This window comes from Oncorhynchus mykiss, chromosome 5 (assembly GCF_013265735.2).
Source record: "Oncorhynchus mykiss isolate Arlee chromosome 5, USDA_OmykA_1.1, whole genome shotgun sequence".
NCBI lineage: Eukaryota > Metazoa > Chordata > Actinopteri > Salmoniformes > Salmonidae > Oncorhynchus > Oncorhynchus mykiss.
In genome coordinates this window covers 61,460,108-61,485,549 of record NC_048569.1, presented here as the reverse complement: position 1 = coordinate 61,485,549, position 25,442 = coordinate 61,460,108, and the positions used below count along the sequence as shown (strand labels likewise).

At 44.4% G+C, this 25,442-nt stretch overlaps 1 protein-coding gene across 1 annotated transcript in view; it reads left to right on the top strand.

Annotated features, from left to right (window-relative positions):
- The window catches only part of LOC110522983 (neurocan core protein-like), a 206,966-nt gene that overhangs the window by 25,529 nt on the left and 155,995 nt on the right, over positions 1-25,442 (top strand). Inside the window, exon 2 of the mRNA XM_036978016.1 lies at positions 8,673-8,752. Within this exon, the coding sequence (XP_036833911.1) occupies positions 8,680-8,752 (73 nt within the window). The 5' untranslated portion in view covers positions 8,673-8,679. The remainder of the gene's footprint in view (positions 1-8,672; positions 8,753-25,442) is intronic.

The following is a 25,442-nucleotide window of genomic DNA, read 5'->3' as shown; positions in this document are numbered from 1 at the left end:
AAAACTACTTTTGAACGGTAGTGTATTCTGTCACCTAATTTCTAATCTGTCACCTACATAGCTGTTGATGGGTCTGAGTCCCAAATGAAAATGGCATTGTGTGTGTGTGCATGCGTGCGTTGGTCTGTGTGCGTTGGTCTGTGGGTGCCTGCGTCCGTGCATCCATGTGTGTTTGTGTGTGTGTGTGTGACTGAATGACTGACTGCTGCAGGGACAATGACAGTGTGAGCTGATGGAGTGACAGGGGAGTGAGTGATTAATGAGCCTGGTTCATAACGCACGATGGCACGGAAGAAAGGAGAGGAAGCAGACAGAGAGAGGGAGACTCCATGGAGGGATAGAAAGGATGGAGGGAGCAGATAGAGAAAGGGAGACTCCATGGAGGGATAGAAAGGAGGGAGGGAGCAGATAGAGAAAGGGAGACTCCATGGAGGGATAGAAAGGATGGAGGGAGCAGATAGAGAAAGGGAGACTCCATGGAGGGATAGAAAGGATGGAGGGAGCAGATAGAGAAAGGGAGACTCCATGGAGGGATAGAAAGGATGGAGGGAGCAGATAGAGAAAGGGAGACTCCATGGAGGGATAGAAAGGATGGAGGGAGCAGATAGAGAAAGGGAGACTCCATGGGGGGATAGAAAGGAGGGAGGGAGCAGATAGAGAAAGGTAGACTCCATGGAGGGATAGAAAGGAGGAAGGAAGGGAATAAATAGGGTAGACAGAAAGAATGATAGAGATCTTGTGGAAAAAGGGAAGAAAGTTGACAGAGAGAAGGATAGAAAGAGGCTCCATAGAGGGACAGCATGAACTCCTGCCTGATCGTAACAGCATATGGAAGCATCCTTCCCTCCCTCCTTCCCTCTCTCCCTGCCGTCTGGGTGGGACAGCATGGAGAGAACAGTCAGGCTGAGCAGAGCTTCCAACCAGCTGGGATGAAGCAGTGGAGACTGCGTAGAGATCTAGTAAGGCCCCCAGTGACTTCCCTGAGTCTTCTCAGTATGGGACACTGTCTCAGTGGGTGGTACAGGAGAGTACACACCTGTTCTGGTCTCAAGCATTTCGCTACACTTGCAATAACATCTGCTAACCATGTGTATGTGACCAATAATGGTAGTAGCAACGCTAAGTCTGTACAGTATGTCTAATCTGAAACGGGTTATGATTGTGAAAGGCACTGAGAGGAGGTAGGTAGCCTAGCGACAGGTAGCAGTAGCGCCAGGTAGTGGAGGTGGTAGGTAGCCTAGCGACAGGTAGTGGTAGAGGCAGGTAGTGGTAGTGGTAGGTAGCCTAGCAACAGGTAGCGGTAGCGGCAGGTAGCATTAGTGGTAGGTAACCTAGCGGCAGGTAGTGGTAGAGGCAGGTAGCGTTAGTGGTAGGCAGCCTAGCGACAGGTAGCGGTAGAGGCACGTAGCGGTAGCAACAGGTGGAGGCAGGTAGCCTAGTGGCAGGTAGCTGTAGATGCAGGTAGCGGTAGCAGCAGGTAGAGACAGGTAGTGATAGTGGTAGGTAGCTGAGAGGAGGTAGGTAGCCTAGCGACAGGTAGCAGTAGCGGCAGGTAGTGGAGGTGGTAGGTAGCCTAGCAACAGGTAGCGGTAGCGGCAGGTAGCATTAGTGGTAGGTAACCTAGCGGCAGGTAGTGGTAGAGGCAGGTAGCGTTAATGGTAGGTAGCCTAGCGCAAGGTAGCGGTAGTGGTAGGTAACATTGTGGCAGGTAGCGGTAGACGCAGGTAGAGTTAGTGGTAGGCAGCCTAGCGGCAGGTAGTGGTAGCAGCAGGTGGAGGCAGGTAGCCTAGTGGCAGGTAGCTTTAGTGGTAGGTAGCCTAGTGGCAGGTAGCTGTAGATGCAGGTAGCGGTAGCAGCAGGTAGAGACAGGTAGTGGTAGTGGTAGGTAGCCTAGCGGCAGGTAGCGGTAGGAGCAGGTAGCCTAGCGGCAGGTAGCGGTAGGGGCAGGCAGCGGTAGGTAGCCTAGCGGCAGGTAGCGGTAGCGGTAGCGATAGCGGTAGGTAGCCTAGTGGCAGGTAGTGGTAGCGATAGTGCTAGGTAGCCTAGTGGCAGGTAGCGGTAGCGATAGCGGTAGGTAGCCTAGTGGCAGGTAGCAGTAGCGGTTAAGAGTGTTGGTCCAGTAACTGGTGAAAAATCTGTCGATGTGCCCTTGAGCAAGGCACTTAACCCTAATTGCTCCTGTAAGTCGCTTTGGATGAGACCTGCTAAATTACTCAAATGTAAATGTATGGCACTGTATATTGACTTTCTGGCTACAGTGCATTCGGAAAGTATTCAGACCCTTTGACTTTTTCCACATTTTGTGAAGTTACAGCCTTATTCTAAAATGTATTAAATTGTTTTTTTCCCCCATCATCAATCTAGACACAATACCCCATAATGACAAGGCAAAAACACGTTTTTAGAAATCTTTGCAAATGTATAAATAAAAAAGCTGATATCACATGTAAATAAGTATTCAGACCCTTTACTCAGTACTTTATTGAAGCACCTTTGGCAGTGATTGCAGCCTTGAGTCTTTGTTGGTGTAACGGTACCAGCTTGGCACATCTGTATTTGGGGAGTTTCTCCCATTCTTCTGTCAGGTTGGATGGGGAATATCGATGCACAGCTATTTTCAGGTCTCTCCAGAGATGGACTCCAATGAAGTTGTTGAAACAGCTCAAGGATGATCAATGGAAAAAGGATGCACCTGAGCTCCATTTCGAGTATCATGGCAAAGGATTTGAATACTTATGTAAATAAGGTATTTTGTTTTTTATACATTTGCAAAAATTTCTAAAAACCTGTTATCGCTTTGTCATTATGGGGCATTGTGTGTAGATTGATGAGGAAAAAATATATTGAATCAATTTTAGAATAAGGCTGTAACGTAACAAAATGTGGAAAAAGTCAAGGGGTCTGAATACTTTCCAAATGCACTGTATGTGTGGCTGTGTGTACAGGTTTCTGTATGGGTGTGTGTACAGGTTTCTGTATGGGTGTGTGTACAGGTTTCAGTATGGGTGTGTGTACAGGTTTCTGTATGGGTGTGTGTACAGGTTTCTGTATGGGTGTGTGTACAGGTTTCTGTATGGGTGTGCGCACGTGCGCCCATGTGTGTTGTGACTGACTGAGAAATGTATGCATATGTCCATACAGGAGCAGGTTCATGTTGGCGTTGAGGTGACGTCCAGTCCGGCGAGCCAGCTGAGCTGAGAGAGTTGGTATTTGAAAGGACACTCACAGCTTGGCTCCAACTCGAAAATACAGTTAAGAGATACTCCTGAGTCATGCTGGTAGCATAGAGGTCGAAGACAAGAAGAATAAGTGCTGAGAGAAAGAGAGAAAGAGAGAGAGAGAGAGATCACCTGTTGGAGATGCAAAGAAAATGGCTCAAGATAGTGGCAAGGAGGGCCAGGCCCTGGGCATAAGCAACATAAAAAATGAGGAACTCATTTGGGGTTTGAAAAGTAGAATATCCAAGGTGTAGTTTCTACATTTGTTTGTCTCTTGTATGTCAGTCATTGACATTCACTCAATGAGCCATGTCAGCTAAAACAAAAAGATTGCTAAACTAGTCAAGACAGCTGTCTAAACTTGTAGTAATCATGGCCGAATACTGAATGGGAAACCAGGGCACGTGCCCAGGGGCCCTGACCTCCAGGGGGCCTCCATTGATTTCGTGAGTCACTCTCACTCAGATATCATATTAACATGGCATAAGTCATGCCAAAATGGGTAGAATTGCAGGAAATTAGCTGTAAAACTGCAAGTGTTTGTCTCTGCCCCATGGCAAATTGAGTAGAATTGCATGAAATGTGTTATAAACTACGCCCCATGGCAAAATGTGTAGAATTGCAGGAGATTAACTTTAAAACTAAAATGTTTATTTCTGCCATCGTCAAGAGGGGGGCCACTAAAATGTTTTGCCCTTGAGGTGGGGAACCCCCCCTAACCAAATCTCGCTTAGGGCCACCAAAAGGCTTTGTTTGTATTGATGATGCGGCAAGGTCAGAGCCAACATAACGTTGTGACTTAGCCCAATAAAACACACATGAATAGAAGGCTTTCTTTGTATTGATGATGTAGAGAAAGGGTTACGGTGCTCTGAAGAGACTGTATTGATCTGGGATTGAACTGAAGTGGGTTTGTGTGTCATGGGGAGCCTTTGGAAATACAAGTAGGGAATATTATATTTTCTAGGCTTCGTTAGCAAGGAATTCCATGGCATTCTTCCCGCACCCCTAGCATGGTACTAAGGAGCCTAATAATTAGGGTTCTGAATTTTCCTAACCAGGAAATACTGTAGGCCTATCATGACACTAGACGAGACCCAAATGCAGACACAGGAGGCAGGTGGTTGGAGTATAAGATGTTTAATAGATCCAAAGGGAATAGGCAAGAGAATGGTCATGGACAGGCAAAAGGTCATAACCAGATCAGACTCCAGGAGGTACAGAGTGGCAGGCAGGCTGGAGGTCAGGGCAGGCAGAATGATCAGGTAGGCAGGTACAGAGTGGCAGGCAGGCTCGAAGTCAGGGCAGGCAGAACGGTCAGGTAGGCAGATACAGAGTGGCAGACAGGCTCGAAGTCAGGGCAGGCAGGCATAAATACACTGGCACAGAGAGACAGGAAACACAGGGATAAATACACTGGCACAGAGAGACAGGAAACACAGGGATAAATACACTGGCACAGAGAGACAGGAAACACAGGGATAAATACACTGGCACAGAGAGACAGGAAACACAGGGATAAATACACTGGCACAGAGAGACAGGAAACACAGGGATAAATACACTGGCACAGAGAGACAGAAAACACAGGGATAAATACACTGGCACAGAGAGACAGAAAACACAGGGATACATACACTGGAGAAAACAAGCGACACCTGGAGGGGGTGGAGACAATAACGAGGACAGGTGAAACAGATCAGGGTGTGACAAGGCCGGAGGCTGATACTGGAGCCAGAAGTTTTCCCTGGTCAGGTCACGTGATCGGGAAAAAGTCCTGCCTCTAGCATGATATCACATCATCATTTGGGCAGCATTCAAGCATTGTTCTGTTGTTCCTGTAATATTTAGGAGGGATAAAGCATGCCTAAATGGTCCCATCTATATTCCTCCCCTAGAGAATAGCCTGGCTGGGCTGTCTGTGTTTGTCCTTGATTGCCTTTGAGACAGTCTGAGCGAATAGCATGGCTGTAATGGACACCAGCTATCTGTGTCCCATCTCTGGTACCCTCGCCTCGGATTTCGCCCCTTGGCCGCTGCGCTGGGCTGGACGTCGTATCTTCAGAGCTGCCACATCCATTATTTATACACAGGGTTCCTCTGTCCTCCAACCAGGGACTGACATCTCACTGGAATTTAGTTTACACTCAACACACACTGGACCCTACGATCTGGACTGGACAGGTGTGAACCCTTTGTCATACTGTAACAGGTCAGGGTTTATTTTAGTTGAGCCGGGCAAACACATACTGTACATGGTTGTAAAGCTGGTTGCTTATCTCTTTATGCTGTAAAATGTGGAGAATTGATGTAAATGTGTGCTTGTGCTCTGACAATGGTGTCCCTGGGGGGGATTAGTAAAGTTGTATTCAACAGTGAGCCTGATCACCGACAGCAATGAGACAGCCTATAGGGAGGAGGTCAGACCTGGCAGTGTGGTGCCAGGACAACAACCTCTCCCTCAGTGTGAGCAAGACAAAGGAGCTGATCGTGGAATATAGGAAAAGGAGGGCCGAGCAGGCCCCCATTAACATCGATGGGGCTGAAGTGGAGCAGGTCGAGAGTTTCAAGTTCCTTGGTGTCCACATCACCAACAAACTATCATGGTCCAAACACACCAAGACAGTTGTGAAGAGGGCACAACAACACCTTTTGCCCTGAAGGATACTGAAAAGATTTGGCGCGGATCCCCAGATCCTCAAAAAGTTCTACAACTGCACCATCAAGAGCATCCTGACCGGTTGCATCACCGCCTGGTATGGCAACTGCGCTACAGAGGGTAGTGCATACGGTCCAGTACATCACTGGGGCCAAGCTTCCTGCCATCCACCTAGTGTCTAAAAAATCGTCAAAAAATTTGGGAAGGCCCAAAAAATTGTCAAAGACTACAGTCACCAAAGTCATAGGCTGTTCTCTCTGCTATCGCATGGCAGGGGCTACCGGAGCGCCAAATCTAGGACCAAAAGGCTCTACCCCCAAGCTGAACAATTCACCAAATGGCCACCCAGACTATTTACATTGACCCCCCCCCCCCTTTATTTTTACACTGCTGCTGCTCACTGTTTATTATCCATGCATAGTCATTTTACAAATTGCCTTGACTAACCTGTACCCCCACACATTGACTCGGTACAGGTACCCCCTGTATATAGCCTCGTTAATGTTATGTCATTTTCTTGTGTTATTTAAAAAATAAAAACCTTTCTTTTATTCAGTAAATATTTTCTTAACTTGAACTGCATTGTTGGTTAAGTAAGCATTTCACCTGTTGTATTTGGCGCATGTGACAAATAAAAGTTGATTTGATTCGAATTGAATTTAAGGCATATTTTTCACAGGGTTTTCATGATTCTTCTATCAAGATTGAGATTAGGACCTCACTTTTCTTCATTAAGAAATGTGATGAGTTACAGAGGCTGCTGCCGGTTCCTACTTCACAGTAGGGCCATTTGCGAATGTTTATTTTTGTCTGAAATGCCTTCTTGAACATGTGAACTTCCGTGTGGCTTAATTACAAACTTGTATTTGATCAGTAAATATGAATACACATTTTTAATTATCAGCCTAGTTGAGCCAAGGAGCAAGCACTGAGCTATATAGGGAGAAAGACAACATCTTTCTTGGGTAGTCATGATTGGATGAGATAATGGAACAGTTGGACATGCTGAGAGATGAGTCCTGATTGGTCTGTATATATCTGAACGGGCTCCTCCCTGGTCAGTATATAGATTTATATATCTCAGATTTTTGGAGAGATACAGCTATGGACAACTGCAAAAGTGTTGCTACAGCTCTCTAAAACATTGCTTCCGTAAATTTAGTTGAGTTTTTGAGGGAGACCTACTTTCTGGAGGACAATGCCGTGCTGACTCACATGCGTTTACATGTGTGGGTGGGGTGGGGCTAAGGCTTAAGATTGTGCAAACAATGCTGAATGGGCGTAAACAAACAAGAGTTCTCTAGTCAGTGTGAAACTTTCATTAAAAATTTTCAAACAGGTATTTTTCCCCTACTTGTCTTTTAAATAGGGTAACAAGTTTTTCAACTTTCCCAGCATAACGTTCCTATGTTTCCTCCAACTACAACGTACGATATACCATTTTGAAGCTCTGAGTCTGTACTTTTATACATTTCAAAAAATAAGCAAATCACTTACATTTGACATACACTTCAATAGAGAAATCTGGACATACATTTGTTTGTATTCTTATTGAAAAATGAGTGAAAGAAAAACAATTATAGAAAGAAAATAAGCAATCTAACGTGGCAAGGATGACACGTTCTGTAGCATTATATTTCCAAAGGTAAGGTGTCAACCCGTGAGGCTGTTTTTCACCTTCCCAGTGACACAGAAAAGCTGCATTTTCCAATAAACTAATATAAACACTAGGCTCTCTCTCACATACCAGCTGCCTCCACCCTCACTAGATCCAAGAATTCCTGCATCTTTGATTTTGTGTGTGCTTAGTGAAAAAGTCAAATATGCCATGTGTAACAATTGCCATGGGAACATAGGCTTCAATCATGTTGTATTTGCTTGTTGTGTTGTGTTGCTCAGCTGTTTTGATGTAGAAGAGTGAAAACATACTTTATTTTGGTATAGGAATCAGAGTAAGCTGATGGGTTGCCAAATAATAACACATTCTTTGATATAAAAATATATTATCCACCTGATTGTTAATCAGACTGTATTGTAGACCTACTGACTGGGCTGTTCTAGGCAGAAATCAGTCTTTGATTGTAGGGAGAATGTAAAGTTGGCTACATTATCAGTGCCCTCCCCTGATGTAGGGCCAGGAGGTGATTTCAAACCACAGAAATCACTCCTGTCTGATTTGTCACTAGAAGTGCCTGTTGGTGATGGGATTCTAATGGCGATGCCTCCTGTCCACCTCTCAGCTGTCTCCTCCTGTCTCCACTCTAGCAGGAATGTTAAGGATTCACAGATTACTGCACCTGTACATAGCCCACCTATAATTTAGCCCTATCAACTACCTCTTTCTCAACTGTATTTAATTAATTTATTTATTTTGCTCCTTTGCACCCCATTATTTTTATTTCTACTTTGCACATTCTTCCATTGCAAAACTACCATTCCAGTGTTTTACTTGCTATATTGTATTTACCTTGCCACCAAGGCCTTTTTGCCTTTACCTCCCTTCTCACCTCATTTGCTCACATTGTATATAGACTTGTTTATACTTTATTACTGACTGTATGTTTGTTTTACTCCATGTGTAACTCTGTGTTGTTGTATCTGTCGAACTGCTTTGCTTTATCTTGGCCAGGTCGCAATTGTAAATGAGAACTTGTTCTCAACTTGCCTACCTGGTTAAATAAAGGTAAAATAAAAATAAAAAATAAATAAAAGGGAAGGAGAAAGAGAGTGTACATGCAAACATATCGGCAACTTGAGTGATTATAATTTGAAAGATCTCTCTCTCTCTCTCTCAGGTCCAGGATGCTGGGTGCGGTGGTCCCTGTCTGTGGACTGCAGGCTCTCCTGACGGCCCTCCTGCTCTCTCTGGGCTATGGTAAGTAGAACCATACAGGGTTCTTCGGTTTGTCCCAATGGGGGAACCCTTTTAAGGGGCTGGGCAGAACCCTTTGTAGTTTATGGAGAAATGTATTTTTTAGAACTCTCTATGTAGGGTTCTTTAAAGAACCCTTTGTATATGGTTCTACCTAGAACACTCTATGAAGAGTTCTACTGAGAACCCTTGGTTAACAGGCCACTTCAGGCCTGCAAGTCGAATTATGCTGGCTTGCAAAGTGATGTCAAATCAAATTGATTGGAATTCCTATTGGAATCCAACCAGAGTTAGGATATCCAACAAGTGCATTTGTTAATCACCCGCAACCTGCGGAATGACTGCCAAGGGTAGGGAAGATTGAATACTGAGACTACCTCAAACGGGTTAAATAAATCCAATTACTAACAGATTGGATTAGTTTAGAAAACGGTATGTTATTTATCTTTGTGTCGCATTAAATGCATCAACCCATCAATTACATGCAAAAACAGATATTACAGTGAAACAAACAATTCTGAAAATCTCCCTGCAATAGAGCATGCTGGGAAATATTATATATGGCTCTATGTAGAACCCTTCTTGCCTTCCGAATAATCCGTTTTGCCTTCCAAAGAATCACAAAAGAACCCTTTTTTGCAAAAACAGTTCTTAAGATGTTAAAGGTTCTAGGTAGAATCCTTTGCCTTACAAAGTACCCTTGTCTTTAAAAAAGGGTTCATCTGATTAAAACGGTTCTTGGTAGCACTACCCTTTGGAGGGTTGCAGTTTATGGGGGATGGTTTAGGCACACACACTCACACACACACACTTCCGTCATCCCTATAGGGCTGGGACTGTTGGCAGGTCCTCACAGCTTAGGGACGAGGGGATTGATTCCATTCATTTTATCTCACTATAAATACTGGAGCTGGACTTTTAGTAGAGGCAAATGATGAGGCATTCAGGGCAGGGAAGACAACAAATCTCCCAGCTCCATTTATCCTGCAGTACTTAGCTCTTGAGTCACAGTCTCTGGAAAAACAGGAACATTCGCTAATCTTCCATGCTGAGCTTTATTTTGAGTTTTTTTTGCTGCATCACTTGTTAAATATTTATGTGACTTGTTCATATCCACTTTGATGCTTAAAACAACAAACTCAGCTGCATTTTGACAACTTAATACCATGCTAATACCGCTCAAAAATCTGTGTGTATTCATTAGTGCACACCGTAGCAAAATGGTTTGCAACAGAAAATGTTTCTTGGCAACGAAAATGAGCGTCTCTTATTGAACAAGTTCAGATTGGTCCCTCCCTATTATGGCCATCTGCTTCCATTTGGTTAGTGAATATACCTCTGGTGAGAAACTGAATATATAGACACAGTCCTGTGTCTCAATATTGTATCCACATACTGTACAATGAGCCCTATAGTATGTCATAGGCAGATATCGAATGTATCCTGACCTATGATTTGCCTCAGTGAATCCCAGCCTGGTCTCAGAGCAAAACGTATTATATATATAGTACCAGACAAAAGTTTGGACACACCTACTCACTCATGGGTCATTTTCTTTATATTTACTATTTTCTACATTGTAGAATAATAGTGAAGTCATCAGAACTATGAAAAAACACATATGGAATCATGTAGTAACCAAAACATCAAATCAAATGTATTTATATAGCCCTTCTTACATCAGCTGATATATCAAAGTGCTGTATAGAAACCCAGCCTAAAACCCCAAACAGAAAGCAATGCAGGTGTAGACGCACAGTGGCTAGGAAAAACTCCCTAGAAAGGCCAAAACCTAGGAAAAAACCTAGAGAGGAACCAGGCTATGAGGGGTGGCCAGTCCTCCTCTGGCTGTGCCGGGTGGAGATTATAACAGAACATGGCCAAGATGTTCAAATGTTCACAAATGACCAGCATGGTCAAATAATAGTAATCACAGTGAACAGGTCAGGGTTCCATAGCCGCAGGCAGAACAGTTGAAACTGGAGCAGCAGCAAAAGTGTTTAAAAATATATTTTGATTTGTTCATGTGCCTTCGGAAAGTATTCAGACCCCTTGGCTTTTTCCACATTTTGTTACGTTAGAGCCCTATTATAAAATGTATAAAATTATTTTTAGCATCAATCTATCATCAATCATCACACACAATACAACGTGAAAACAGTTTTTTTGAAATGTTTGCAAATGTATTAAAAACAAAAAACAGAAATACCTTATTTACGTAATGTGAGCGGACCAAGTAATTGGGCATCACTCTAAAGCTGGGAGGTAGAATAAACGAGTCAGGAGTAGGTTTTCTTGATTGAACACAGTTCTCTATTGAGGGCATTTGGTCAACACAAACACTCCAACATAATCAATGAAAATCTCCCAAGGAAAAACATACATCTTCTTCTCCAGATGAAACAGGAACACAATACGATTGATCATCCTTGAGATGTTTCTTCAACCTGATTGGAGTCCACCTGTGGTAAATTCAATTGATTGGACATGATTTGGAAAGGCACACACCTGTCTATGTAAGGTCCCACAGATGACAGTGCATGTCAGAGAAAAAAACCAAGCCATGAGGTCTAAGGAATTGTCCGTAGAGCTCCGAGACAGATTCCAAGAACACAGGATGAGATGTTACTATCCTTTGTGCAAGCGCTTCCAAGAGTTAATGAACAGTGAGCCTGGTGAAATTTGCCATTATGAATGCCAAAGGAGAAATGGTACATCCCGCCATTATACCTACATTCAGGCACTGCCATGAGGTGGTGAACTCTGAGGTGGTGAAGCAGAACTGCAGATCCTGGAAGTACGACTTCACCAGGGTTGTGATGGTGTCCGGTATGTGGAAAAATCTGAAGGCAGACCACAGGAGTTCATGGGGCACAGAGCCAAATGCATTGGCGAGGTCGAGAAAGACTACATGGAGGTCCCTTTTCTCCACCCTCGACATTCAGTAAGGAAATTGGGCGGAATTGGCTGATGTTCATTGCATCCTTCTCCTTAGGGATCAGGACCCCGCCTGCCCTACGCCACACGTTGGGTATTATCTTCTTTTGCCAAGCTGTTCTCATAAGCCTCCAGAGGAACCTCAGGACGTCTGGTGCGTTCTTATACACTTTGTACGGGACTCCATTTGGCCCCGGGGCTGATGCTGTTCTTGCCCATCGAACTGTGTTTTCCACCTCTTTCCATGTCGGAAGGGCTGGTCTCAATATGATGTTCCGGGGGTTCAATGGGTGGGATATCTGAATGGATGGCCAGATGTTCATGTCGATTTGAGTCAAAGTTTGCTGTTCTCAGGTGCTCCTCTAGGTCTTTCTTTGTTGTTTTTAGAGCTCCACTTTTTTCCTTCGTGAAGAGACTTTTAAGGAACTTGAAGGGATCTTTATAGAATCGAGTTCTAGTTTGTTCTTTCTTTCTTCTGCGTTTCCGTAGATTCTCTGCTCTACGGAGGGATGCCAACCGGGTTTTGATGTCAGCCTGAAGTGCCTCTATGCCCTCCTTTTCCACTTCCGAGGCCTTCTTCCACTGTTTCTTAAGCTGTCGCCTTTCTTGAACGAGGCGCTTGATTTCTTGTTGCCTCCTGGAAACTGGTGGGGTTGGAATCTTTCTCCCGCCTTTTGCCTCTTCCACTCCAAATCTTTCTGTCCCGTACTCATAGATGATGTCCCCCATCCTCTCCAACTTCTTCTCCACTGTGTCTCGAAGTTTCTCGAGGGTCAAGGTAAGGTCAGTATTCACTGTTTCCCACAACTTCTTGTCACTGGCGCCGGGCCACTTCACATACGGTCTGTGCCCTGGTAGTTTCCTCTCGACTGCAGGTCTGGGAGGCTGGGTGAGTTCCACTCCTGTTGTTGGTTCCACCTCAGTTGTTACTTCGGTGATTGAGTTTACGTCCTCCATGACAGTGGTACTGGTGCACTGCAAACTATGGTTTGCGTCCAGTTGCTGTGCTTCATTCGACTGATTTGATCGCTTTCGCAGAAAGTAATCAATGCGAGGCCTCTGTCTCTCTTTACCCAAACACCCCTTCTTCCCCTGGTGGATCCTCAACCCATGGTGTGATGTAACTTTCCTCCAACCACAGACACATACAGTGCCTTGCGAAAGTATTCGGCCCCCTTGAACTTTGCCACCTTTTGCCGCATTTCAGGCTTCAAACATAAAGATATAAAACTTTATTTTTTTGTGAAGAATCAACAACAAGTGGGACACAATCATGAAGTGGAACGACATTTATTGGATATTTCAAACTTTTTTAACAAATCAAAAACTGAAAAATTGGGTGTGCAAAATTATTCAGCCCCTTTACTTTCAGTGCAGCAAACTCTCTCCAGAAGTTCAGTGAGGATCTCTGAATGATCCAATGTTGACCTAAATGACTAATGATGATAAATACAATCCACCTGTGTGTAATCAAGTCTCCTTATAAATGCACCTGCACTGTGATAGTCTCAGAGGCCCGTTAAAAGCGCAGAGAGCATCATGAAGAACAAGGAACACACCAGGCAGGTCCGAGATACTGTTGTGAAGAAGTTTAAAGCCGGATTTGGATACAAAAAGATTTCCCAAGCTTTAAACATCCCAAGGAGCACTGTGCAAGCGATAATATTGAAATGGAAGGAGTATCAGACCACTGCAAATCTAACAAGACCTGGCCGTCCCTCTAAACTTTCAGCTCATACAAGGAGAAGACTGATCAGAGATGCAGCCAAGAGGCCCATGATCACTCTGGATGAACTGCAGAGATCTACAGCTGAGGTGGGAGACTCTGTCCATAGGACAACAATCAGTCGTATATTGCACAAATCTGGCCTTTATGGAAGAGTGGCAAGAAGAAAGCCATTTCTTAAAGATATCCATAAAAAGTGTCGTTTAAAGTTTGCCACAAGCCACCTGGGAGACACACCAAACATGTGGAAGAAGGTGCTCTGGTCAGATGAAACGAAAATTTAACTTTTTGGCAACAATGCAAAACGTTATGTTTGGCGTAAAAGCAACACAGCTCATCACCCTGAACACACCATCCCCACTGTCAAACATGGTGGTGGCAGCATCATGGTTTGGGCCTGCTTTTCTTCAGCAGGGACAGGGAAGATGGTTAAAATTGATGGGAAGATGGATGGAGCCAAATACAGGACCATTCTGGAAGAAAACCTGATGGAGTCTGCAAAAGACCTGAGACTGGGACAGAGATTTGTCTTCCAACAAGACAATGATCCAAAACTTAAAGCAAAATCTACAATGGAATGGTTCAAAAATAAACATATCCAGGTGTTAGAATGGCCAAGTCAAAGTCCAGACCTGAATCCAATTGAGAATCTGTGGAAAGAACTGAAAACTGCTGTTCACAAATGCTCTCCATCCAACCTCACTGAGCTCGAGCTGTTTTGCAAGGAGGAATGGGAAAAAATGTCAGTCTCTCGATGTGCAAAACTGATAGAGACATACCCCAAGCGACTTACAGCTGTAATCGCAGCAAAAGGTGGCGCTACAAAGTATTATCTTAAGGGGGCTGAATAATTTTGCACGCCCAATTTTTCAGTTTTTAATTTGTTAAAAAAGTTTGAAATATCCAATAAATGTCGTTCCACTTCATGATTGTGTCCCACTTGTTGTTGATTCTTCACAAAAAAATACAGTTTTATATATTTATGTTTGAAGCCTGAAATGTGGCAAAAGGTCGCAAAGTTCAAGGGGGCCGAATACATTCGCAAGGCACTGTACCTGCATCTGTTTGTGGCCCGCTGTTGCAGCAGAACTTGTGACAGTTGCTGTGGTGTTCTCTTGTGCCGTGCTCTCATTACTCGTAGTCGTTTCCGGTCCAGTCGTTACCATGTTGTCAGCCGATGAGTAGTCTTCCGCCCTCGCTCTAGGGGTATTCTCGTATGTTGACTTTCTGTATCTAAAGCGGGTGTTTCCAACATACTGCGAAGCATCAGAAACTACAGAAATGGGAAGCTACCCCATGACTGTCCCGGGATTGTGTCGAGGCACAAATCTGGGGAAAGGTACCAAAACATTGGAACCACCAAGACTCTTCCTAGAGCTGGCCACCCGGCCAAACTGAGCAATCGGGGCCTTGGTCAGGGAGGTGACCAAGAACACGGGGATCACTCTGACAGAGCTCCAGAGTTCCTCTGTGGAAATGGGAGAACCTTCCAACCATCTCTGCAGCACTCCACAAATCAGGCCTTTATGGTAGAGTGGCCAGATGGATGCCAATCCTCAGTAAAAGGCACATGACAGTCCGCTTGGAGTTTGCTTAAAGGCACCTAAAGGACTCTCAGACCATGAGAAAGAAGATTCTCTGGTCTGATGAAACCAAGATTGAACTCTTTGACCCGGACTTGATCCCGATCTAATATCTCTGGAAAGACCTGAAAATAGCTGTGCAGCAACACTCACCATCCAATCTGACAGAGAAACTCACTAAATACATGTGTGCCAAGCTTGTAGCGTCATACCCAAGAAGATTCAAAGCTGTAATCACTGCTAAAGGTGATTAAACAAAGTGCTAAGTAAAGGGTCTGAATACTTATGTAAATGTGATATTTCCGGTTTAAGTTTTTATAAATTCGCAAAAAAAAAAAAAAAAAAAAGTTTTTTTGCTTTGTCATTGTGGGTTATTGTGTTTAGATTGATGAGGGGGGGGGGGGGGGGGGGACACGACAATTTCATCCATTTCAGAATAAGACTGTAACGTATCAAAATGTGGAAAATGTCAAGTTAAGAAGTGAGTATAGACAACTCCCACTGAGAAATAAGTGGGTATACAGCGTATATCCTCCACTACACCACTGTGTATAATTGGTTTGTATGTGTGGGGCTTTATCTGAAATTGTTCTTTACAGAGTCAGGTATATTTGTCCAGGCCTCAATTGTTCCTTGGTTAGCACCATTCGTTCTCACTGTTGATAATTCTAATAGTATAACTTCTAACAGTAACTGTATCCCGTGGTTAAATGGGAAAGAGTGCGACGGTTCTGCCTGCCAGGAATAATCATCTCTGATTGATTGAGATATTCATTATGTAACATAATAGATGGAAATCATTCAATATATAAATTCTAAATTAATTTCGTAGCCTTTCCCCAGAAGCATTTAATATTTTTCTGCAGTGGGCTAAATCAGGGTCACACAGAGTCATTCTTGATAGTCTTAAACAAATCTACTTTGAAACAAAAATAGTCATTGAAGAATCCCTACTGTAACATATCATACTAATGTGAGAGTCCCAGATTTAGTAAAATATTGTATGTTTTAAGATATTAAAATAAAATACTATCCATACCAAACTTTAATTTGTATTTCCAGACACTAGCATTTCACCCCATCCTACACAGAGCTATGTGATAATCTTCTTTAACTAAGAAAGTCAGTTAAGAACAAATTCTTATTTCCAATGACAGCCTACCCCAGCCAAACCAGGACGACACTGGGGCAATTGTGCTCCACTCTATAGGACTCCCCATCACAGCCAGATGTGACACAGCCTGGATTTGAACCAGGGACAACTTTTTCACTGAAATGCAGTGTCTTAGACCGCTGCACCACTCGGGAGCCAAATCACCGATGAAGGGTTGTAGACTTCAGCTACTGACTTCAGCTTGCCTCGAGAAAAAAATGCAGTGTGCACGAACAACCAAAAAACCAAAACTAACAAAAACTTCACCAAATGTTGTCATATATTCACAAAACTGTTCCAAAATGTTTTGGCTGGGAAACCTTAGGGGACAAAGAGAACAGTTAAGAGTTGGGTCCAATTTCATCGGAAAAAAGTCTCCTTGGTGTTAAATACAGTCTGTGAACACACTTAAAATGTATAAATTGATGGTTGGGATTACGGAATGCCAAGGTCATATTTTTCCATGTTCATTTCCAGTTAAAGGGTTGTTCAGTTGCAATTAGATCTGTGGGCCAAACTTTTTTAATGGCTAGCTCAGAATATAAGCTTTCCAAAAGTTGTTTATATATTATAGAGATCAGTCCTTTCGGGAACTTAGATCATTTATTTATTCATTGAATGGTTTGGTAGTTGGGTTTCCCAAGGGACTCCATAGGCCAGCAAAGCTGACTTAAATTGTAAATATAGAAGAAAGGAGATGCCTGATAATGTGTTTCTATCTTTCAAATCTTGGAATGTTCTCAAACCATTATGTCCGTGATATCTGTAAGGGTACGGATTCCACATCTGGCCCATAGGGGGGATGCAAAAGGCCACACAAGCAATTATTGTGAACTATTAGAGTATGGGCCATTTTGATTCCCAGTTACATTGTTTTACAATTGTGTGCCAAATAGAAATTGTGTGCGCAATAATAGCACCAAAGCATAGTTTACATTGTTTAAGGGATACATTAGTGAATACCTCTTCCAGGGCAATAGGATACACCATATTTCTCTATATACTTAGGCAGGGGGCAAAATAATGTCTAAACCGATTTTAGGATGGGGAGAAATGCTAGTGCCTGGAAATACAACATAAAGTTTGGTGCAGGAAGTATTATATTTTAATATCTTAAAACATATCATATTTTACTAAATCAGGGACACTCAAATGTGTTTGGATACTAGTTTACTTCAGGCAACAATGAAAGGAGGGTGGTTGGTAGGGCGTATACCGTGAACGTCTAGCAGCACAGCGGTTGTGTTTTCAAACCTCCTCACTGACAACTTTAGAATTCTAGCTAACTACTTACTACTTTTTTAGCTACTTAGCATGTTTGCTGACCCTTCCCTTAACCCTAACTCTAACCTTAACCTTACTCCTAAACCTAACCTTAACACAAATCTTAACCCTAACCTTAACCCCTAACCTAACGTAGGATATCATCCTAAAGCAGTCGAACATAGCATATCTTACTAAAGCAGACAAACGTAATATATCATACCAAACCGGTCAAATGAGATCAAGACGGAGGATACTATACTGTGCGTATTGTGCTGTGCTTATATTCTGAGCTAGCCATTAAAAAAGTTTGGCCCACAGATCTAATTGCAACTGAACAACCCTTTAACTGGAAATGAACATGGAAAAATATATCCTTGGCATTCCGTAATCCCAACCATCAATTTATACATTTTAAGTGTGTTCACAGACTGTATTTAACACCAAGGAGACTTTTTTCCGATGAAATTGGACCCAACTCTTAACTGTTCTCTTTGTCCCCTAAGGTTTCCCATACAACCTCTATTACAGTGGTAGCCTAATGTAACGTAACCTCTCTCCCTCACCCTCCATTTGGCAAATCTGAACATAAGTCTGTCCTCCGCATTTCTGCTTACAAGCAAAAAGTTGAACAGGAAGTACCAGTGATGCGCACAATACAGAAGTGGTCCAATGATGCGGATGCCAAACTACAGGACTGTTTTGCTGGAACAGACTGGAATGGCATTGAGGAGTTTACCACATCAGTCACCTGCTTCATTAATAAGTGCATTGACGATGTCGTACCCACAGTGACCGTACGTACAGTCCCAGTCAGATGTTTGGACACACCTACTCATTCAAGGGTTTTTCTTTATTTTTACTATTTTCCACAATGTAGAATAGTGAAGGCATCAAAACTATGAAATAGCACATATGGAATCATGTAGTAACAAAAGAAGGTTTAAACAAATCAAAATATATTTCATATTTTAGATCCTTCAAAGTAGCCACCCTTTGAGATGATGACAGCTTTTCACATTCTAGGAATTCTCGAAACTAGCTTCATGAGGAATGCTTTCCCAACAGTCTTGAAGGAGTTCCCACATATGTTGAGCACCTGTTGGCTGCTTTTCCTTCACTCCGAGGTCCAACTTATCCCAAACCATCTCAATTTGGTTGAGGTCGGGTGATTGCGGAGGACAGGTCATCTGATGCATCACTCCATCACTCTCCTTGGTCAAATAGCCCTTACACAGCCTGGAGGTGTGTTTTGGGTCATTGTCCTGTTGAAAAACAAATGATAGTCCCACTAAGTGCAAACCAGATGGGATGTCGTATCGCTGCAGAATGCTGTGGTAGCCATGCTTGTTAAGTGTGCCTTGAATTCTAAATAAATCACTGACAGTGTCACCAGCAAAGCATAATCCGTTCACCTACTCTGCGTCTCACAAAGACACGGCGATTGGAACCAAAAGTCTGAAGATTGGACTCATCAGACCAAAGGTGTTTCTTGGCCCAAGTAAGTCTCTTCTTCTTATTGGTGCCCTTTAATAGTGGTTTCTTTGCAGCAATTCCACCATGAAGCCCTGATTCACGTTGTCTCCTCTGAACAGTTGATGTTGAGATGTGTCTCTTACTTGAACTTACTTGGGCTGCAATCTGAGGTGCAGTTAACTCCAATGAACGTATCCTCTGCAGCAGAGGTAACTCTGAGTCTTCTTTTCCTGTGTCGGTCCTCATGAGAGCCAGTTTCATCATAGCGCTTGATGGTTTTTGAACTGAACTTGAAGAAACTTTTCTGGATTGACTGACCTTCATGTCTTAAAGTAATGATGGCTACTTTGAAGGATCTAAAATATAAAATATATTTGGATTTGTTTAACACTTTTTTGGTTACTACATGACTCATACTCATACTACATGTATGTGTTATTTTATAATTTTGATGTCTTCACTATTATTCTACTGTACAATGTAGAAAAGTGGGTGTGTCCAAACTTTTGACCGGTACTGTACATATCGCAACCAGATGCCATGGACTACAGGCAACATCTGCACTGTGCTAAAGGCTAGAGCTGCCGCTTTCAAGGAGCGGGACACTAATCCGGGCGCTTATAAGAAATCCAGTTACGCCCTCTTACAAACTATGAAACAGGCAAAGCATCAATACTGGACTAAGATCGAATCCTACTACACTGGCTTTGACACTCATCTGATGTGGCAGGGCTTGCTAACTATCACAGATTACAAAGGGAAATCCAGCTGAGAGCTGCCATGTGACATGAGCCTACCAGACGAGTTAAATGCCTTCTATGCTCGCTTCAAGGCTAGCAACACTCAACAATGTGTGACAGCACCAGCTGTTATGGATGACTGTATGATCACGCTCTCTGTAGCCGATGTGAGAAAGGTTACAAATTGATAACCAGGATGCATAATCAGAGCATGCTGGCCACCTGGCAAGTGTCTTCACTGACATTTTCAACCTCTTCCTGACCCAGTCTGTTATACCTACATGTTTCAAGCAAACCACGATAGTCCATGTGTCCAATAACGCCAAGGTAACCTGTCTAAATGACTACAGCCCCGTAGCGCTCACATTTGTAGCTTTGAAAGGCTGGTCATGGCTCACATCAACGCCATCATCCCAGAAACCCTGGACCCACTCCAATTCGCATACCGCCCCAACAGATCCACAGACGACGCAATCTCTATTGCACTCATTGACTACAGCTCAGTGTTCAGCACCATAGTGCCCTCCAAGATCATCACTAAGCTAAGGACTCTGGTACTGAACACCTCCCTCTGCAACTGAATCCTGGACTTCCTGATGGTCGCCCCCAGGTGGTGAGGGTGAGCAACAATACATCTGCCACGCAGGCCCTCAACAAGGGGGCATCTCAGGGGTCTGTGTTCAGTCGCCTTCTGTATTCCCTGTTCACCCACGACTGCATGGCCGCGCACTACTCCAACACCATCATTAAATTTGCAGATGACACAACAACGGTAGGCCTGATCATCGATGACGATGAGACAGTCTTTAGGGAGGAGGTCAGATAGTACGCAAGTATAAACACCGTGGGACCACGCAACTGTCATACCGCTCAGGAAGGAGATGCGTTCTGTCTCCTAGAGATGAATGTACCTTGGTTGGAAATGCGCAAAACAATCCCATAACAACAGCAAAGGACTTTGTGAAGATGCTGGAGGAAACAGGTAGAAAAGTATCTATATTCACAGTAAAACAAGTCCTATATCGACATAAACTGAAAGGCCGCTCAACAAGGAAGAAGCCACTGCTCCAAAACTGCCATAAATATCCAGACCACGGTTTGCAACTGCACATGGGGACAAAGATCGTACTTTTTGGAGAAATGTCCTCTGGTCTGATGAAACAAAAATAGAACTGTTTGGCCATAATGACCATCGCTGTGTTTGGAGGAAAAGGGGGAGGCTTGCAAGTCGAAGAACACCATCTCAACCGTGAAGCATGGGGGTGGCAGCATCATGTGCTTTGCTACAGGAGGGACTGGCGCACTTCACAAAATAGATGGCATCATGAGGGTGGAAAATTATGTGAATATATTGAAGCAACATCTCAAGACGTCAGTCAGGAAGTTAACCCCAAGCATACTTCCAAAGTTGTGGCAAAATAGCTTAAGGACAACAAAGTCAAGGTATTGGAGTGGCCATCACAAAGCCCTGACCTCCATCCTATAGAAAATTTGTGGGCAGAACTGAAAAAGCATGTTCGAGCAGAGAAGCCTACAAACCTGACTCAGTTACACCAGCTCTATCAGGAGGAATGGGTCAAAATTCACCCAACTTATTGTGGGAAGCTTGTGGAAAGCTACCTAAAACATTTGACCCAAGTTAAACAATTTAAAGGCAATGCTACCAAATACAAATGTGATGAAAGAAATAAAAGCTGAACTAAATCATTCTCTCTACTATTATTCTGACATTTCACATTCTAAAAATAAAGTGGTGATTCTAACAGCTAAGACAAGGAATTTTTACTTGGATTACATGTCAGGAATTGTGGAAAAACTGAGTTTAAATGTATTATACTGAGTTTTAAGGTGTATGTAAACTTCCAAATTCAACTGTTATTAGCCTCATTATGTTTTTTCTTATGTTACTATTTCCTTTTTTATTTAGCAAATATTTCTCTTACTTTTTAACTCTGCATTGTTGGGAATATGCTCTTAAGTAAGCATTTCAAGGTGAAACACCTGTTGTGTTCGGCGCATGTGACCAATAGAATTTGATTTGAAGTAACGTGGTATTATTTTTAGTAAAATATAATACGTTTTGCTCTGAGACCGTAATGTGAATTCCTGAGTGCTATGCTGTGTGTCAGTGTGTCAGAGCTGTCCTTGCACATTACAGCAAGAGCAGTCATTTGTCAGGACAATTTAGTCCTCTAGCATCGTCACTCTGAAAAGTCAGGCAATAGTTTGAAAGATGCCTGGGTAAGGTCTTTTTTACCCTCTGACTACTTGTCAGTGCGTGTTTCTCTCTCATTCTCCTTGAGAACACTTCGGCAGGTCTGAGATCATGAGCTGTCAGGGAGTAGTCTCTCCCTGAAGACAACAGCTGATCCTGGACCGGTCCTACTCCGAGAGTCTTATCTGGCCAGTGCAGTGGTCTGCAGGGGCTCGAGTAGCCGTGTACACACACTCACAGATTCTACATGAGAGACCCAGGATAATGGTAAAACCTGCGCACACACACATGTACACACACACACATGTACACACACACACACAAACACATGTACACACACACACACACACACACACACACACACACACACACACACACACACACACACACACACACACACACACACACACACACACACACACGCACACACATTATCCAGGGTGCAGGGTCTGGAAGGGTCTCCTAGTAGGATTGCATCCAGGGTCTTACCAGGAGGGAGCCTAGACCAAAGCCCCTATGTGCTCCCTCTATGCCCCCTGTGCCCGCCTGTCTCCCAGCTCCGTCTGCTGCCATCTGCACGCCATTGTTCTGCCTTATGTCAAGATAAACAGCAGAGCATTGTGAGGCATGAGGAACACTAAGGCTTGTAGGCCTGTGACTCAGCAAGCTACTCCCTCAGCACGAGAGAGTGACTATGTGTGTGTGTACATGCGTTCATGGGTGTAATGGCAGTTATTGTAGTTGTAATAGCCTGCATGTTATGTATCCCAAGAAGCCCAGCGGTCACACATAGCATAAGCACAATAAAGTACCTCCCTTGAGTCATATGCCCAATTTCTTACTGACATGCATGAGCCTCTATGTCTGTCGTGGAACAAGATGCATTCTACCCCTCTACTGTGGAGAGGGTATTTTTGAAGACGTCCATCTTCTGCACCACCCCCTTTTCTAACTTCCTCCTTTTCGGGTGAGTGAATATGGAAATTGGTAATGAAGGGAGACAGAGGGAGGCAGGGGAGCAGTGGGCACAGATGGGTGGCTCGCATTAACAGCTCCTCTGGTGAATGTGTTTGTTCGACGGGTCAGAGATGAGGACGGGGGGAACTGGGCCCTGTGCCATTTCAGATAAATGTATCATTACGCCACACAGGGCGCAGGCATTAGTCACGCCAGCAGCCTCCGAGTGGCACTAAACCGACGTGTGGCGGGATGGGACAGGGAGGGACAGGGCAGGAGCAGGGACAGGGATGAGACAGGGCTGAAACAGGGATGAGACAGGACGGGGCTTGGACGGGGATGGGACAGGGCTGGAACAGGGATGAGACAGGACTGGGCTTGGACAGGGATGGGACAGGAGCTGGGACAGGGCTGGAACAGGGATGGGACAGGACGGGGCTTGGACGGGGATGGGACAGGGCTGAGACAAGGCTGGGACAGGGATGAGACAGGGCTGGGACAGGGATGAGACAGGGCGGAGACAGGACTGAGACAGGGCTGAGACAGGGATGAGACAGGGATGAGACAGGGCTGGGACAGGGATGAGACAGGGCGGAGACAGGGCTGAGACAGGGCTGAGACAGGGATGAGACAGGGCTGGGACAGGGATGAGACAGGGCGGAGACAGGGCTGAGACAGGGCGGAGACAAGGCTGAGACAGGGATGGGACAGGGCTGGGACAGGGATGAGACAGGGCTGAGACAGGGCTGGGACAGGGATGAGACAGGGCTGGGACAGGGCTGGGACAGGGCTGAGACAGGGCTGAGACAGGGCTGAGACGGGACTGAGACGGGGCTGAGACGGGGCTGAGACGGGGCTGAGACGGGGCTGAGACAGGGCTGAGACAGGGCTGAGACGGGGCTGAGACAGGGCTGAGACAGGGCTCAGACGCAGGCCCCTATCCCCAGTTATGGCTATTATTCATAGCTAGAGGAGGGGGAGAGGAGAAGAGGAAGGGGAATGGGTCCCGGAGAGATGATTTTATACGAGAGAGTCCCAGCACGGGAATGTCATTCCAAGCCCATGTGTGGTGCCTGTCTGTTGAAGGCCCGCTGTGCACTCGCTACAACATATAAACACAAACACAAACACACACACACACACACGCACACGCACAAACACACACACTAGCTTAATCTACTGTCAGACGGGCAGCTCTGACTGCAGGAGAGATGGCAGGCCGGAGGAGTGGGATGGAGGAATGAAGGAGTGGAGCGGAGGGGGTAGAGAAGCGGAGGTTTTCTGTCAAAAAGCTACTCCCCCTTATTCCATTTAGATTACAAATTTACAGACCTGCCATGATAGCAGACTACCCCTACACAACAGTAACACGTACACAGAGCTCTGTGTTAGCTACTATAAGTGGAGAGGTTATGTGTTTGGCCATTGAAAGAGCAGGTTGACTTAATTGTCATGAATCTTGCCCTGGAAGCAGACTGAGCGATTTCCGCTAGCTGGGACAGCTGCAAAGTTAGAATCTGTAAAAATGTAAAACTTGCTTTTTAGTCAAAATGTAAGGTTAGGCATTAGGGTTAGCATGGGGGTTAAGGTTAGGGCTAGATTTACCATTGCTGTGCCAGTTGGTGACCACTCTGCAAAGCTGCCTCCAGGGCAAGATTCATGACAATAAATTCCAACCTACACTGAAAGACAGAGGATGTGGTTTTCCCTAAAACCCCACCTCCCTGTCTCAGCTTGTGGTGTCTCTGTTGCCATGGTTATCATTAGGGCTGATTTAGGAGGAGTTAGCATCTGCAAGATAACAGCTTCAACATCCCCCTCTCTCTACTCTCTTTAATTTCCCTCTGTATCTCTCCTCTCTCTCTCTCTTCCCTCTCGCTCGCCTCTCTCCTCACTCTCTTGTTCAAATACTTGTCCTTGTATGTATTGTAGATAGATCCAGGCATTTATATATAAAAAGACACAGCCTTCTAATAGAACAGATAAACAGTATTGTTAGCACATTCTAAATCAGAACTCGTGGCAGCCTCTATCACACAAAGTTCATGGAGAGAGAGAGAGAGAGAGAGAGAGAGAGAGAGAGAGAGAGAGAGAGAGAGAGAGAGAGAGAGAGAGCTCAGACAGAAGATGTTTCTTGATTTATGACAACGCAAATACCAGACACATCGCTAGTCAATGCCAATGACACACTTGATCAGCTCAGAGCCAGGTGGCTGGTCTAATAGAAGACAATGGGGCCTTTATTTATCATTGAAAAGCCCATTACAGGTAAGACCGGGCGGAGAGGTGTCGGCCATTGTGCACTTATAACTGTGGAAGAACGCATTAACAGCCTCTCTCTGCTCGAGGCAGATAAAGGCTTCTTTCTGCCTGCAGTTGATAATTTCCTGCTGCTCAAAAAAAGGAAGATGACAAATGTGACCAAGTTGACAATCACATAGGTCAGAAAGTCCTGTTGTGTGATTGAGCACAAGAAGAGAGACATGTTCCTCTCTTCCTGTCTCCCCGCCTCAGGCTCTCGTTCGCTCTTGCTCTTTTTTCACTTAGTGCTCTTTTGCCTCGCCTCTTCCTTCGCAGGTTAGGCAGTCTTTGATTGGGCCTCATTTAGATGAAAAAGTCAAATGAAAAACAGGCGGATTTCCA